The sequence below is a fragment of the Vulpes vulpes genome, chromosome 1, assembly GCF_048418805.1.
Source record: "Vulpes vulpes isolate BD-2025 chromosome 1, VulVul3, whole genome shotgun sequence".
NCBI classification, from domain to species: Eukaryota; Metazoa; Chordata; class Mammalia; order Carnivora; family Canidae; genus Vulpes; species Vulpes vulpes.
This window is the reverse complement of record NC_132780.1, coordinates 195,634,038-195,650,984: the sequence shown is the minus strand read 5'-3', so window position 1 is coordinate 195,650,984 and position 16,947 is coordinate 195,634,038. Positions and strand designations below refer to the sequence as shown.

Genomic DNA, 16,947 nt, shown 5'->3' with positions numbered 1-16,947 from the left:
GTGTATTGTTATTTTTTCATTATAACAAACTAGTTTAAATTGAAAACATATCAATATATAATAAAGGGCCTTGCTAAGAAATTTAGTTACAGAAGTGTATGTGCTTAATTTAATCCTTAAAATTTTTTGAAGTCTTGATTAAAATACATGTTTTAGAGTAGAGATTGTTTCCATGAAAACAATATTTAGAAAATTCACAGAGAAAGAAATTATTCAAATTTCTCTACTCTAGAAAGTTTACATACAAATTACATTTAATGAGTACCTTTTTTTTAAAAAAAAGATTTTATTATTTGGCAGAGAGAGAGAGAGAGAGAGTGAACAAGCGCAAGCAGGGGGAGTGGCAGAAGGAGAGGGAGAAGCGGGCTCTCCATGAAGCAGGGAGCTGGATGTGGGGCTCAATCCCAGGACCCTGGGATCATGACCCAAGCTGAAGGCCTATGCTCAACTGACTGAGCAACCCAGGTGCCCCTAATGAGTACTTTTTTTCTTTTTTGACACAGTGTTCTCTTAGTAAAGCTACAAAATTGCCATTTTCTTATTTATTTAAATTTTTTTAATTTTTATTTTTTTTCAAAACTGCCATTTTCTAATAGATGACCCATAGTGGAACACTGGTTTGCTCATCTAAGTTTCAACATATTCAATTAAGTGAAAAATCCCTTGGGGCAAGTGAATTTGGCAACATTCTGATCTATGCAGAAGGAAATCTATCTGCTAAAAAATGCATTGTCATTTTTACTCAACTCTTGGACTAATATTATTTATTTTTAAAAAGATTTTATATATTTATTTGTGAGAGACACACAGAGAGAAAGGCAGAGACATGGGCAGAGGAGCAGGGAGCCTGATATGGGATTTGACCCCAGGATCCTGGGATCAAGACTTGAGCCAAAGGCAGAGGCTCAAAGACTGAGCTACCCAGGCATTCCGTCAACTCTTGGATTTATAATTCATGGTAGGCTTATAGGTTAGCTGTTGCTGTGTAACCAGTCACTCTAAAATTCAGTAGCTTAAAAGCATTATTTATTCCTGCTTATATGTCTCCCAATCAGCTGGGCTTCAGTTGATTGGGGCTGGCCTCACCTGGGAGACTTAACTTCAAGGTGACGTGGCCAAGGACAATTGTTTTTCATAGAAAGCTGGTGGTTTGGCTGGTGTACCTCGGCCTCTCATGACTCATATTGTCCTGAGACCAGCTAACTATCCAGGGTATGTTTTCCTCATGAGGATGATACAAGAGAGTGAACAGAAGTACTTAAAGCCTAGGCTCAGGACTGACATACTGTCACTTCCTTCCAAAAAGCAAATCACATAGTCAAGCCAAAAAAAAAAAAAAAAAAAAATCAAGGGGCAGGAAAAGACACTCTGCCCATGATGAGCATAGCATGGCAGTAGTAGGGGTGAAGGGGTGAAGAATTGGAGCCAGCAAGTCAACCTGCCACACTGGATTAGATAATGGAAAAGTTGGGTGGAAAACTAGGAGACATTACAATGGTCTGGGCTGTGTGGATTCAGTAAGAGATGAAAAATAGGAGTAGGGTCTCTCGGGTCAAAGGAATGGTAGTGTTTGTGAGAGGAGTGCTAAATCTTCTAGCCAAGAGTGTGGAGAGGATTATAGCTGAGGGACAGCAGAGGGTTGACATGCCACAGATCCAGAAAGGGAACAGGCAATGGAGTAGAAGCAAAGGAGAAAAATAAGGCAAATTAAGAGTATGATAAGAATGTCAAGGTGGGGCAGTCCCGGTGGCTTAGTGGTTTAGCGCTGCCTTTGGCCCAGAGTGTGATCCTGGAGACCTGGGATCGAGTCCCACGTCAGGCTCCCGGCAGGGAGCCTGCTTCTCCCTCTGCCTGTGTCTCTGCCTCTCTCTCCTTTTGTGTCTCTCATAAATAAATAACAAATAAAATATTTTAAAAAAATGTCAAGGTGGAGGATCTCTGTACTGAAGACTTATTTTAGTCAACTAAAGGCGGGTAAATAATTGTTAGCCAATGAACTTGCATATTTCCAAATTATGAAATATCTGAGATAGTAAAGTCTAAGAGAATGAAACATTTCTGCACTAGGTTCAGGTTTGGTCAATGGATTATAGATACTCTGTGAGGTCTTGGTATCTTAAATCACATCTAATTATTGTATTTCGGGCAAAGAAGCCATAATCACCATTTAAAAAATAATCCTCTTTCATTTAATTTCATGTTTTTCATTCAAACCGATTCTTAAAGTGATGAATATAACTCCATCAAATATGTCTGAGTAATACGACTGAGTAAATTAAAAATGTGTGAGTATATGAACGTTCCACATGATATGCTACATACTGGATGCTTAAGTACAAATAATTCATAATTTCTTCATTCTGTTGACATGAATTTAGGTGACGTATTTCTTCTACTTCTTGAGTAGAACCACACACAGTTGCCTTTTCTTTAACTGTACGATTTTAAAGTACCTTCCATTTCCAAGAAAATACCTATTGTCTTTAGGTCAGCCTGCATGCATCGTGGCCATTAGAATGGAGACAAATTACCACATTAGTAGACTGTACCTCTCCCTAAGGGAACTGATCCTGGCACTTCTATTTTTTGACGTATTCTGAGAAAACCTCTTAAGATTACTGGATAGTCTTGTTTCATTGCTGCTCTGATTTACATCTTTTTAAAAAATTAATTTGGTATGCCTCTACATGTTGGAACATGTGATTCTCCGGTCTGCATTTAGCAGATAATTTCTCTGCTTGCTTTTTATCCAGAAGCTTTTAGCTATAATGGTTTTTGTGAAAGAAGGTTTATTGAATGTGCACAGTTAGTCATGTGTTAAAACTGGAGAAAGCTCGATAAGAATAAGAAAATTGGCCTTAGAATCGTCATTTTGTCAATCCAACACTTTTGCCTCATTATATTTTTGTTGTTACTGATTTCCATCCTCTTTCTTTATAGGCTAGGGAGTGAGGATACCCAATTTGAGGTTAGCATGGCCAACAGTGGATGTGAAGTACATCGTTTTGATCCTAGTGTTAAGTCGGCTCATATTCTGGAGAGTCAGCGCCTGTGGTATCACCGCTTGTCCATCGACTGGCGGGACCCTCATCCAGCTGTTGCTGCCCAAAAACCGCATAGCAACACCAGAAAGCTGGGAACCATCCTGAATGAATTTGGGCATCACAAGGTGAGATTTTTCATTTGATTTCATAATGAAATAAAGTGAACAAACTCATAAACCTTATAAAATGCAAACCAAGAATTGGATAGTGGAGGATCCGGTTTCAACCTGGCTGATGATCACCCATCCTTATTTATAGAGTCAGCTCTGTAGACAAGTTTTGGCAGGGATCGAGATCTTTAAGTTGATTTGTAGATTGTAGTTGCTGTTGAGTAGGGTTTTGGCCAAGACTGGGCAAGGAGCTAAGAAACCCACTTCTGGCCTAGACTCAAGACTCCCATTTTCATTTGGCAATTGATTGAAAATGTTCCGACGGAGCAAACTACTTATGTCAGTCTCCAATACAAAGCCATCAGAGCCAGGTTTTTGTTTGATAAGAGATTGCTCGTGTATCGTGTTTCTCACTGTTGTAACGACTGTTTTGAGTCTCCAGGCTCCTCAAAGACCAGAAAGTCTATACCTTTGATTACTTGAATCTGTACCACTGACTGGACAGTATGTGTGTTGCAACTGATACAATCATGTCAAAAGATGTCAGATCCCTACAAGTATTTTATCGTGAATGGAGAGCAAAAAGAAACTCAATCTTTGAACCGTGTTCCTTGAAAGCAATTTTTAGTGTAGACCTGAGCCAATTACATGCTGTAGGCAAATACTGGATAATTCTCCCGAGTGTACTTGGCTTGTGTTTGTTTGCCAACCCGTCTTGGGCTTGGCCTGTTTTGCCTTAGCATTCTCAGCCAGAGATGGCATGTGGTTTAGAACATGCCAGAACGGGTGTTTCTGAAAAACAGTCTACATGGAATTCGATTTTAAACTGGAGTTGGCTGACTGGCCTTTAATAAAAGGGCTTTTCCTCTGCTTTGTTCTTTCTTCTCCTCTTCATCCTACTCCTTCTTCTTTCTTTATTTTTTTTAAAAACCCTCCCTTTAATCGGGCAACAGGAGCTTCTTCAAGAACCACTTCGAAGAATTTTCTGCTCTTTTAACATGTGGTTAACCGCTGATTTGTATTTTGTGCTGCCATTGACAGTCACGAGCATTTAATAATCAGGAGCCTAAGTGAAACATATGTATAGGATTTTTGGGGTAAAATCACCCAACAGAAACTGAAGTGGGAGCATTTTTCAGTACTTTATTTTTGCCAGTTATGACCTTCAGAGACCTGTTTTTGTTTGTTTTGTTTTGTTTTACAGCTGAAAATGAGAGGCTTCATTCCATAATATGTCAAGTCTTGGTTATTCAGAGAGATAACTATGGATTCTTTGCATCCATTTGGGACTCTCTTGCTCCACCCTACTACTCTGTACACCCTGGCCCTCTCTACCCTCACACTCCAAAGAATAGACATGAGTAGATACTGTTCTTTTTCTCGCTAATATTTTAGCAAAATATTTGGTAAACATGAGGACGAAATAAGGCTTTGAAAAAAAAGACCTGTGGATATAATTTATCCAAGCCACAATTTGTTTAACTCCATAGGAGCTGCAGTGGGCAATCCTTTATGCTGAAGATGAAGCCTGAAATCTTTTACACGGCTTCTGAGACAGCAGAAATATTTATAGTAGTATCTGAAAAGGATAAATGTTATAAAGGATTTTTTATATTCCTAAATCTATTTATTTTTATTAAAAACATTAATAATGACACCTAAAAATGGTTAAGATGGTAAATATTATGTTATGGGTATTTTACCACACACACACAAAAAAACACATGAAAATGATTTGGGTATATATTTGCTGCTTGAAAAATTCTTTATTGTTTAAAAGATACCAATAATCTTTCATAGTTTTTGTTTTGTTTTGGAGTTTTTTTTTTTTTTTGTGAATGCTTTAAGACAAAACAAAAAAAATGAAACCCATCGGTGAATGATTGCTTCCATTAGGAACATGCCTCTAAAAGCTATGTGGTGCCAGATAAAAGGAAACTTCATTTCTGGCCTGCAGCAAGCAAGGTCTGTTTTCATTTTTCTGCATGTGTACAGATACTGGTAAATAGGATGTGGCTCTGGCAGGGAAAGAAAATAGAAAACACACACACACACACACACACAGTAAAATATATCTGTGCTTGAGCCTTGCCGTCTTCACTCATTTCTTCTGCTGGCGACTTTAGAAACCAGAGAGCTTTTCACTGTTTTGTTTTCACCTCATGACATTAAACTGTTTCCAATAGTTGGGTGATGTTTTCCCCGTTAAGCTGTGGGTTTTTTTCTGCTTCTCTTTATCCATACCTAGATTCCGGCCACTCAGGCCAAAACGAAAGGCAGTACTCTGAGATGATGAGAGAAGGATGCATGTGGCTTTTTTTTTTTTTAAAGATTTTATTTATTTATTCATGAGAATGCACAGAGAGGAGAGAGAGAGAGAGAGAGGCAGAGACACAGGCAGAGGGAGAAGCAGGCTTCATGCAGGGAGCCCGACGTGGGACTCGATCCAGGATCACACCCTGGGCTGCAGGCGGCGCTAAACCGCTGAGCCTCCGGGGCTGCCCTGCATTGGCTTTTGAACTGCTTTTAAAACTCTTTGATAATTTTAATTTCAAGCTGTAAGTCGAAAATGTTTCTAGAGCATCAGGTGAGAGCAGCTGCAAAAGCCAAAGCCCAAGAACCAGAAGCTGGCCTGTCAGGGAGTGATATCAGCTGGATCGGTAGTAATGATAAGCTGTCTTCTCATTGCTGATGTGCTGGAACCATGCATAAGGATTTTTCCAGAATGGGGATGGGACACCTGGGTGGCTCAGCGGTTGAGTGTCTGCCTTTGACTCAGGGCGTGATGCTGGGGTCCTAGGATCGAGTCCCACTTGGGGCTCCCTGCAGGGAGCCTGCTTCTCCTTCTATCTGTGTCTCTGTCTCTCTCAGTCTGTGACTCTCAAGAATAAATAAATCTTAAAAAAAAAAAAAAGAAAATTTCCAGAATGGAACTAGAAATATCAAGTCTGAAATTTCTGCTCATATTAATCATACATATGCTTTTTCCCCCCTAAAATCTTTATTACCTAGAGTATACTAAATGATCCGAGCTGATTCATGAGACGTTATAAGTACTTTGAGCCTTAACCGTGCTGTTGATGATAGGAGTAAGAGGGCTGCCTTAGAGCTTACCGCGGGGAGGTCAGTGATTTAGGTTCGAAGCACCCGTTCTCTTGTTCGTTTTTAGCACCAGGCAAGTCACTTAGCTGCTCTGGGGCAGGGGGTGATCGGCAGCGTGACAGGGACCATGCTACTGCCTACATGGCTTGTTTCTGAGAATTCCATCAGAGGACGCAGTGTGATTTAAAAATGATGACCTTGAATTCCAAGAGCTTTCATTAACAATTTCAAGAAATCTTTACAAAAATTTTTATAGAAAGCATTTTCTTTTTCCTTTCCTTCTTTCTTTGTTTTCAGGGAAACTATGTCTGATTTCCCTGGAAATTGATAACCGCACCTGATTGCACTCAAGAGTCTTTAATGACAGCCTTGTGAGAAGCTGAAGGGCAGTTGGTTCTTCGGACAGGGTCGTGGAGGACTGTTCTTGTTTGCTGCCCTGGGGCGCCGAGCAGCTTTGCTGGCCACGGTGGGGGAAGCAAACACGGTGCTGGAGAGAAATTAAATCAGCCGCGGAGGATGAATACAGAGCAGAAGTGGGGCGTGGGGGCTCTGGGGGCAGCGGGCTGCTGGTCACTGGCGGAGTGGCCAGGGTGGCACCTGCTGAGCTGCGGGGGGCGCGGGCTCCAGGTCCCAGACAGGGTGGCCGGGGTGGCACCTGCTGAGCTCCGGGGGGCGCGGGCTGCAGGTCACCGACGGGGTGGCACCTGCTGAGCTCTGGGGGCACAGGCTCCAGGTCCCAGACAGGGTGGCCGGGGTGACACCTGCTGAGCTCTGGGAGCACGGGCTCCAGGTCCCAGACAGGGTGGGTGGGGTGGCACCTGATGAGCTCCGGGGGCGCGGGCTGTAGGTTGCTGACGGGGTAGCCGGGGTGGCACCTGCTGAGTTCTGGGGGCACAGGCTCCAGGTCCCAGACAGGGTGGCCGGGGTGGCACCTGATGAGCTCTGGGGGGCGCGGGCTGCAGGTCACCGACGGGGTGGCACCTGCTGAGCTCTGGGGGCACAGGCTCCAGGTCCCAGACAGGGTGGCCGGGGTGACACCTGCTGAGCTCTGGGAGCACGGGCTCCAGGTCCCAGACAGGGTGGCTGGGGTGGCACCTGATGAGCTCCGGGGGCGCGGGCTGCAGGTCACCGATGGGGTGGCATCTGCTGAGTTCTGGGAGCACGGGCTCCAGGTCCCAGACAGGGTGGCTGGGGTGGCACCTGATGAGCTCCGGGGGTGCGGGCTGCAGGTCGCTGACGGGGTGGCCGGGGTGGCACCTGCTGAGCTCTGGGGGCACAGGCTCCAGGTCCCAGACAGGGTGGCCGGGGTGGCACCTGCTGAGCTCCGGGGGGCGCGGGCTGCAGGTCACCGACGGGGTGGCACCTGCTGAGCTCCGGGGGGCACAGGCTCCAGGTCCCAGACAGGGTGGCCGGGGTGGCGCCTGCTGAGCTCCGGGGGCACGTCCTCCAGGGGGACACAGTGGGGGGGCCCGTGGGGACCGATGGGGCTCTGAAGCGAACCGCGGGTTTTCCCTTTCCCGTGGCTCCTCGCGCTGCGCTGGCCGTAAGCTCCGCGCCCCATCCCGGGCCTGGAGCGAAGCGCTCCCGGGAAGGATCCGCTCGCTTTGCCGCTGGAAACGGAAAATGGTAGATTCAGGGAGAAAACGTGGCCGCGCCTGTACGTTATGTCGCTTTTCATTCCCCGGAATTTTCTTTGCCTTAAATTCTGTTTTGTTTGCTATTAGTTCTGCCCTACTAGGTTTTTGTTTGGTTTTGTTTTTTGATAAATATGTGAAATGTCATTCTAGAATCCTTTGTATTTCTTCCTTTCTTCTCTCCTCCTCCTCTTCTGCTTTTCCTCCTCCTCCTCCTCCTCCTTCCCTTTCTCCTCCTCCTCTTCCTCCTTCCTCCTTCTTCCCTTTCTCCTCCTCCTCCTCCTCCTCCTTCACATAGTTTTAGCTTATGTCCCTTGTGTTCTCCCTCTCTTCCAGTTTTCCCAGTTTGTGTTTGGCAGGGGGAGGGCACATCTGCCCTTTATACTTTCCTTTAAGTCCACTTTAAACCGATTCACATTTCTTAGACTTACCTGGAGAACCACGCACTCATGAGTAAACCGGCTTAGTTACGTTTTCTAACCCATATTAAAAATACCTAACGAAAGATTTTGAAATGCTTATTTGTGTGACACAAATCATATTTCACGCCATTCTTCTTGATGTGTATGTGGATCACCTGGGGAGTCTAACGGAGGCACAGATGCTGATTCTGAAGTTCTGGGGTGGCACCCCAGAGTCTGCATTCCCAGCAAGCTCCCTGGCTCTGCTGAGGCTGCTGGTTGGGGAACCATACATTGAGTAGCAAGGCCTGTACCATAGTCTGAGAAACACAGAAGCAGAGGGTATTTACTAGTCATTTGTGTTCCCCCAGAGGCCCAGCACTGGATCCCTTTGTGTTCTGTATTTTATTTGATTTTGCTTTATATCTTATTTTTTTTTAATTTATTTCAGTGAGAGGGAAAGAGAAAGTGCAGAGGGGGAGGGGCAGAGGAAGAGGGAGAGAGACTCCCTGTTGAGCCCCAAGCCCAGCACAGGGCTCCAGCCCAGGACGCTCTGATCAGACCCCAGCCCAAAGCCAACAGTTGGACGCTCGGAACCTCAACTGACTGTGCCACCCAGGTGCTGCTGGACCATTTGTGTTCTGATGTCCTCCACCCTCAGCCTGAGTCCCTGCCAAGGGTGGAATGAGGCACAGATGATGTGCTATGCTCCAGATCATTTTTCTACTCCTGTGCCAGCTCGTACCAGATTTCTGTTTCGAACTTGCTGGTTTCTTGGAACAAAAATTTTTTTTTTCCTCAGGAAGGAAGCTCCTTTGTAAAAATGTCTCCCAGTGGTCTCCTATACCAGTTCAAGGGCCAGACATGCCCAAGTCCTAGATGGCTAATGGTTTACCCTCCAGCCAGATCCCTGCATCTCAGATGTATGTTCCTAAGGAGTATATGGCTTGAGAGCAGGGACTCTGTGGTGTGGAATCCCAGCCCAACTACCTAGGGAAGAGCTCAGGAAATATATAAGATACTTGACCTGGCTTTCTAGGTCAAGTACCTTCCTAAGTAAAAGGTGCAGGGTATTGAAGTTTGAATGCTTTATCTTTTCACACAGCCTACTGCAGAATTAATAAGCAGCAACTAGAGCATCCAAAGGCCTTAGCCACTGATGTTCAGAGTATTTGGGTGAAAAACACCATGGAAAAAAGATATGCTATGGCAAAAGTGGAAATCCAGGTGATTCTTTTAGGGCCCAGTGCAATCTTCTATTTAGACTTGTTTATATTACTTTTTCCAAGAGAAGTATGTATCTTTCTGTGTATTTGAAGGCAACTTCGTCTTGCAGAAATGCTATTTAATCACGACAAGCCTATGTTTCTGTGAAATAAGCCAGTAGCAATTTAGGAGTAATGAGTCAGCTATGCTCCTGAATTGCAATTTGAAATACAAAGACAATTTTATGTCTCGTTTCCATCAATCCGTAGTGGACCCAAAGGACAAACTGTCTTGAGAATATGGATCTAGAACTTCGGTACTCAACATGTAGGAAATGAGTTTGGGCTTTTTACCCTTTTCACTTATCTGTAATGGTGAGATTTGCTGTGAAGCAAATTTCTGGGGTCTTAGTGATTTTCAAACCATTCAGTATTTAGCCAGCATGTAGATTATAGAGCCTGTTTGAAGAATGAGCTAGGTGCATCTGGATTTAGCGGTGGTTTGTGTTTTCTTTGATGCCGTTTCCTCTCGGTTTCCCTTGGGCAGAAGCCATGACTGGTGAGGTTGTGTGCGGGCAGTGTTCTGGAATCCAGAGACCCACTCCCACCTGTACAACAGAATGGCTCTCAGATTTCAGTGTTAGAATTGGGAACACCAGCAAACAAACCAAAAATAACAGCGGAAGCAAAGAATCCCATCACCTAGAAACCTTGATTAAAACGTTGAACCCAGGGATCCCTGGGTGGCGCAGCGGTTTAGCGCCTGCCTTTGGGCCAGGGCGCGATCCTGGAGACCCGGGATCGAATCCCACATCTGGCTCCCGGTGCATGGAGCCTGCTTCTCCCTCTGCCTACGTCTCTGCCCCCCCCCCCTCTCTCTGTATGACTATCATAAAAAACAAAACAAAACAAAAAAAACAAAACGTCGAACCCAGAAGCAACCTTAGAGATTCTCACTTAGCTGGTCTGGCCTGAAGCCCAGGAAACTGCATTTTTAACTGACCCACTGAAACTCTAACCCAGGTAATAGGAAGATCACCCTGCGAGGAACCTCAGGGTGTGAAGAGGACCCTGGTGACTCAGCCTTCCGTTTGCAAATCCCCCATCCCCTGCTGTGCATAAAACCCTTTAAACAAGTAGGGGATTGAGAGCCCGTCTGCTACTGCAGCCGCTGTCTCTGTCACTTCACCGAGGTCCTGTGTCCTCTGTGCCTCAGTTTTTCCTGTGGTAAGGCGTGGGATATGAACCCCTACTATTTGGAAGTTTGTGCAGGCAAGTGCACTCATGTTGGTGAAAGAAATGAATGAAGAATCTTAAGGAGGCCAGAATTATGATGTTACATAAAGCAAAGCGTTTTGATTGATTGTTGCTTTTTGGGGTTTTCAAAGGCACAAAGAATTATTACAAAAGGGGGAGTTTTCACTTAGGAAATTAGCCTCCAGGGAGCTGGCATTTGTTGTTTTGTTTTTTGTTTTTTCCTTGCTGTGTACCGGGGTGGGTATATTTGTCTGAGGATTTTGCCATTATGACAGAGTTTTGGGGAGGAGAGCCAAATGAATCCTTCTGGGGCAGAGGGGCCATGAGCTTCAGGAGCCTGTGAAGGCCTCCCTCTGTGTGACTTCCTCTCCTAATGGAGACTGTGGTTCAGCAGAAGAATGTCATGTTCAGAGCTGCACAGCCCGGTTTCACCAGGTCATGCAACTCTGGCAATTCCTCTATATGTGTTAACAAATGCTTAATGCCTTTTGACAGTAAGAGGCTCCAGAACTTGCTATCATATTAGTGAATCCTCTGAGGGGGTGTACTCCTGAGCCAGTCCTGTGAGGTCACACCCCGGCCAGCCATTCTGCCTTAGGAGCTCAGCCAGGCTGATTGTCTGAGGTGCCAGGCCTGCCCAACCACCCATGAAACAGGCTCCCAGGGCTTGGGGAAAAGTGGGCATAGTTTCATTGGGAGGTAAGACCTGATTTCTTTTCCAGCCAGTGAGGAAGGTCTCCTTTGACACTTTTTTAGTTAAAAAACACAAGGGCCTTATAAAAACCTGACGTTCCTAGCATGGAGTGGCATTCAACAGTTTTGCAATTAAAATGATAATGAAACATTTCTTATAAGAACTTCTCTTTAAAATCAGCACGCCATTAGAAGGAATTATGTAAAGCAGCCTCTCTGTTCCAAGTTTTATTTTAAGATTTAATTTATTCCAGATTCTGCAGGAAAAAACCATCCATGTGACAAGCCTGCTAACAGATGTCAATTTAGTTTTATAGCACATGCCTGCACTTCAGAGTCAGAAAATGGAGATTATTCATTTTGCCTGCTGTTTATTACACGACACAGCTTCATAACACTACGCCCTGGAGGATCGCTGATTAATAACTTATGGGCAAGCAACTTATCACCTGCTTTCGTGTTCTGCAGAGTTGATTGCAAGCTTTATTTCACATTACTCTTTTGGATTAGAAGAGGTGCTGGGAAGAGCAAAGGTGACAAAAAAATGGATTTTTCTCTTTTAATTTCATCTAGGTCAGAAGACGGATTATACTGTGGTAAAGAGAAATAACAGGAAAAATAAAAATTATTCAACCAGAAAGAACCACATCTCTATTAAAATTTTTTTGTGTGGTATTGGTGGATAAGACAAAGTAGTTCTATATGGTAAATATATCAGAATCAGCCATAACAAGAACTTCTCCCTTCTTCATATTCACAGGGTCCATTTCTCTATGTTCAAATGGTATAGTAATTATTGGTTTATGTGTTACTCTTCTGTTTAGATTCCCATCTGTCTGTCCAGTCCATCCATCCATCCATTCTTCCATTCATCTATCCATTCGATAAATATTTGTTAAGTATCTTCCATATGCAAAGACCTGTGCTTAAATCATGAAGCTACAGGGGGAAAAGTCTCTCTCTTATTAAGATTTTATTTATTTATTTGAGAGAGGGAGTGCGTGTGCATGCAAACAGTCGGGGGCAGGGCAGAGGGCAAGGAAAAAGGAAAGGGAGAGGAGAGAATCTCAAGCAGATTCTGTGCTCAGAGTGGAACACTATGCGGGGCTGGATCCCATGACCATGAGATCATGATCTGAGCTGAAACCTAGAGTCATCTGTTTAACTCACTGAGCCACCCAGGTGCCCCAAGTCTTTTTTTAAATTAGGACATTTTTTAAAAATGTGGTAAAATATACATAAAACTTACCATCTTAACTTTTTTTTTTTTGGTGGATAAATGCAAGTTTAATGATCCATTGTTCTTCACACAGATGGCTACAGAGATTTTATAATCCCAGGATATACAACCATGCAACACAGACCAATCAGCCAGTTCTAAAATAAACTTGGCTTCTTACAACTATCCTGTAAACACTGCAGCTCTTCCTCCATCCAACGTGACCCTCATCTCCCATGAAAATTTGTTATAGGGGAACCAGAAACCTAGCTTTGTGGCCAAAAGTAAAAACCAGAAGAAAAATAGTAATTTGGTGGTTAGTTGGTGAAAGCAGGCTATCTGGTACCCTTCACTGTGCTGCTTTGCTCTTCTTACTCTTGCTTGGTTAGTCCCTCTTCTTCAGCCCATCCGTGTTAGCTCTCAATAGGTCTGAGTAAGCCATCTGAAACTTGTTCACTTCTTTGGAGCTCACCGTCAGTAGCTCTTAACAGACACTTGTTGTCTGAGGCCTCAAAGCCCTCTATAGAACCTTTCGTTGGAATGGGTTGAGTTTGACTATCATACTTCCTTAAGGTGATGAACCCACTGCCCAACAATGGACACTTCTGGAAGAGTCTGGTCAGGTCTTTAACACGCCTAACCCACTGGACATCATAGCTTAGCCTAGCCTACCTTCAATGTGCTCGGAGCACTTAATTAACCTACAGTTGGGCAAAATCATGTAGCGCAAAGCCTATTTTATTATAAAGTGTTGAGTATGGCATGTAATTTATTGACTACCGTACTGAAAGTGAAAGACAGTAGTTGTATGGGTGCAGAATGGTTGTAAGCGAATGGGCGGTTGTCCATTGTGATCATGTGGCTGACTGGGAGCTGGACAGAGGATCACTAGCCTGGGGAAAAGATCAAAATTATAATATGAAGTATGGTTTCTACTGAATACATATTGCTTTTGCACCATGGTAAAGTTGAAAAATCATAAGTTGAACCATTATAAGTTGGGAACCATCTTATATCCACATTTTTTTTTATATCCACATTGTTGTGCATCTAATCTCTAGAACATTTTCATTTTGCAAAATTGAAAGTCTCTTCCCATTAAACACTAATTCCCCCCTCCTGCAGCTCTTGGCAACCATCATTCTATTTTCCGTTTCAATGATTTTGATTATTCTAGGTACCCCATGTAAATGAAAGGATACAGCATTTGTCTTTTGTGCCTTGCTTGTTGCACTCAGCATAATGTCCTCAAGGTTCATTCGTGTTTTACCATGTGACAGGTTTCCTTGCTTTTTAAGGCTGAATAGTATTTCTTTGCATGTATATACCACATTTTGTTTATCTGTCACTGGACCACTGGGTTGTTTCTGCCTCTTGCCTATTATGAGTAATGCTGCTATGGGTATGGGTGTATAAGTATCTTTTTAAGACCCTGCTTTCTGTTCTTTCGGATACATACCCAGAAATGAAATTGCTGCATCCTATGGGAATCTATTTTTAATTTTTTTTTGAGAAACTGCCTTACAGTTTTTCATAGTGGCTGTACCATTTTACATTACCATAAACAAGCCTCTTAAGATTTAACATGCAGCTAAAAAACCAGACATGTGATCCTGTAATGAGTGCTACAAAGAATTGTGATGTGCTATGGGAGCGTTTAATAGAGAAACCCAATTTAATATGCCATTTATTTTTGTATTCCTGATGCCTAGTCCATAGTGGGGACTTGATAACTGATGGGTGAGTAAATGAACCATTCAGACCCTAGGTGATTGGATCCCTTTCCTTTGTTTCTTTCCTGATACCCAGCTGCCCTCTTCTGCAGGAATGGCACTGCAGGGCAGTGAGAGAATTTAATAAATTACCAGCTTTTCCTTGGTTACCTCTATTGATCTCTGGTGAAAGTACGGGAAGTATTTTCCAGTAGTGTTCTTTTTCTTATTCTGTACCTCATCTAATATTCAAAGATGTCGAGATATTTCCACCAGATATGTTCCTGCCTTTTCTTTGGGGGAGAGAAAAGAAAGCTGCCTGCAGATGTAAGATGAAAGTGTAGTGAAGTTAGTGAGTGGTGGGGCATTCAGGGAGAAAATGTTCTTTCTATTCTTAGAACATTGCCTCTAGTCCCTAAAGAATTTCGTTCTACAAAGATAGCAAAAGGGGCTCTTGCTCATTTTCTCATTTGGCTTAAATCAGTAGCATTTTGCTCAATTCCATGCTATTTATAGATATCTTAAATTGCAATTTAATTCTTGAGATTTTTAAAGGGAATTTCAGATATTCAAAATGTATATGCATTGTATTTGGAGACTTTTTACTTCTTGCTTCTAGTTTATAAAAGGAATCTGTTTATCTGATCCCCAAACCAATGAAAGACATAGTTATTATTCTATCCCTTTTTTTTTTTTTTAATTTTGCTGGCAATTGAGGAAAGAAAGAGGCTGGCCACGGAATTATTCAGCATAGCTCTTTCCTTGGAAATTTATATTGGTTTTGCTGTTTGCCATGGCATTATTATGAGAAGAAACTACAGAGATCCAGTTATCTGTCTGAAATGAATCCTGAGGGTTTCTCACAGTTGCTCCCATCATGGTTTTGGCACAGGAAAACAGTATTGGTGATATTTTCAGAATGTTGTTTTGGGGGCAGGTTGTCCAATGGAAGGATCACTGACTCTCAGCCAAAAAGACCCTAGCATCCGTTCTCGTTCCTGTTAGTTGAAAGCCTTCTGAGCCATGTTTTATTTTTCTGTAAAATGGAGATGATAACACCTTCTGTGCAAGACCGTTGGGATCTAAGACAAAAAGTCTATAAAGAACCTAGCACAGTGCCTGGCCAGTTGCTCCCCAGATGGGAGCTATTTTTAAAATATGTATTAAGTTGGATTGATATGAACTGTTTTAGGCAGTATTCAAATACCTGGAATGGAGTATTCTGGTGTGGAACATTGGGTATATTTTATGGTTCTTCTGTTTTCTTAATAAGAGTGGGGAATCTCCAATAGGTCAACCGTTTACTCCAGGAAATGTTAAAGAGCATCAGTATCCTGGAATGGATTATGGAAGTGTTTAGAACACAGCAGTATGAATCTCATGTCGAGACACCACTGCAATGTCCTTAGGATTGATCTTCCCGCAGTGATGGTCATAAATACAATTGGCGTGAATTTCAAATAGTCCACCAGCTTCAGGACATTGGTGAACATCTTGTAGTTCAGTCGTCTGACTCGTGTCCATCTCTTGGGCACAAGTGCTTAAAGTCCCACAGGCCTATTGAGTATATTGTTGGGAAATCACTTGGGTGGTGAGTGTTGGTGTCTTTGAAAGTATTTTATGAAGCAATGATTCTTTAATACTTCCACTACACTTGCTTTATGACATTGTCTTTTCTCTAGGTGGATCTCCCTGTCTCTGAAACCCCTGTTAGATAATTTTTGACTCCTTTTTGGAGACATATCAAATATAATACCAACAGTTGGCTGAACTAAGTGCTCAGGAATATTCTTGGATAACCACATTTTCTGACTACATGAAAGAGGTGCTGTTGCCCAACTCGGGTCTTTCTTGCTCCTCTGCTGTGCTTCCTACTATGTTAAGTATAAATCCTCAGCTGATGTGCAAGGTCTCAGTGCAGTTTTCCAACCACTTTCTTTTCTACCACTTTCCTATGGGTATTCTGTGCTCTAACCTAACTGGACAGTTTTACTTCCAAGTTGCCTGAAATTTCTCACCTCATGGAGTTTCGATCACAATTCTTGTTATCATTAACATTCTGTTTCTGAGCAAATCAAAATCTCACCTGTCTTCCAAGTACTAGCCCAAATGCTGTCTCATCCACAAAGCTGTTCTTTAATGTCTCAAATTTAATGTTCTAAAATTATATATTTAATATTTGTTCACTGTAAAAAATTTGGGTAATAGAGAACACAGACAGTACAAGGATGAAAATCAAAATCACACATAATTCTGCCACTAAGACAACTACTCTTAATATATGTAGTCTCTTCTTTTGGACTTTTTCTCGCAATGGTAAATAATATTTTCATAAAGTTAAAATGTGATCAGAATGCGTATGCTGTTTTATTATTTCCCCTTAGCTTTTGAGTTTATTTTTTAGAGCATTTTAGGTTCACAGCAGAATTGAGGGGAAGGTACAGAGATTTCGCATATACCCCTGTCCTCCCCCCCCAAACTACACAGCCTCTCCCGTTATCAGCGTCCCCCACCAGGGTGGTGCAGTTGTTATAATTAATGAACCTATGTTGACACATTGTAACCACCCA

General features: G+C 42.9%; 1 protein-coding gene across 3 annotated transcripts in view; it reads left to right on the top strand.

Annotated features, from left to right (window-relative positions):
* METTL24 (methyltransferase like 24) overlaps positions 1–16,947 on the top strand; it is a 123,238-nt gene that overhangs the window by 71,872 nt on the left and 34,419 nt on the right. For all 3 annotated transcript variants that reach the window (XM_072738828.1, XM_072738821.1, XM_072738818.1), the window contains one exon: positions 2,941–3,169. In XM_072738828.1, the coding sequence (XP_072594929.1) occupies positions 2,941–3,169 (229 nt within the window). The remainder of the gene's footprint in view (positions 1–2,940; positions 3,170–16,947) is intronic.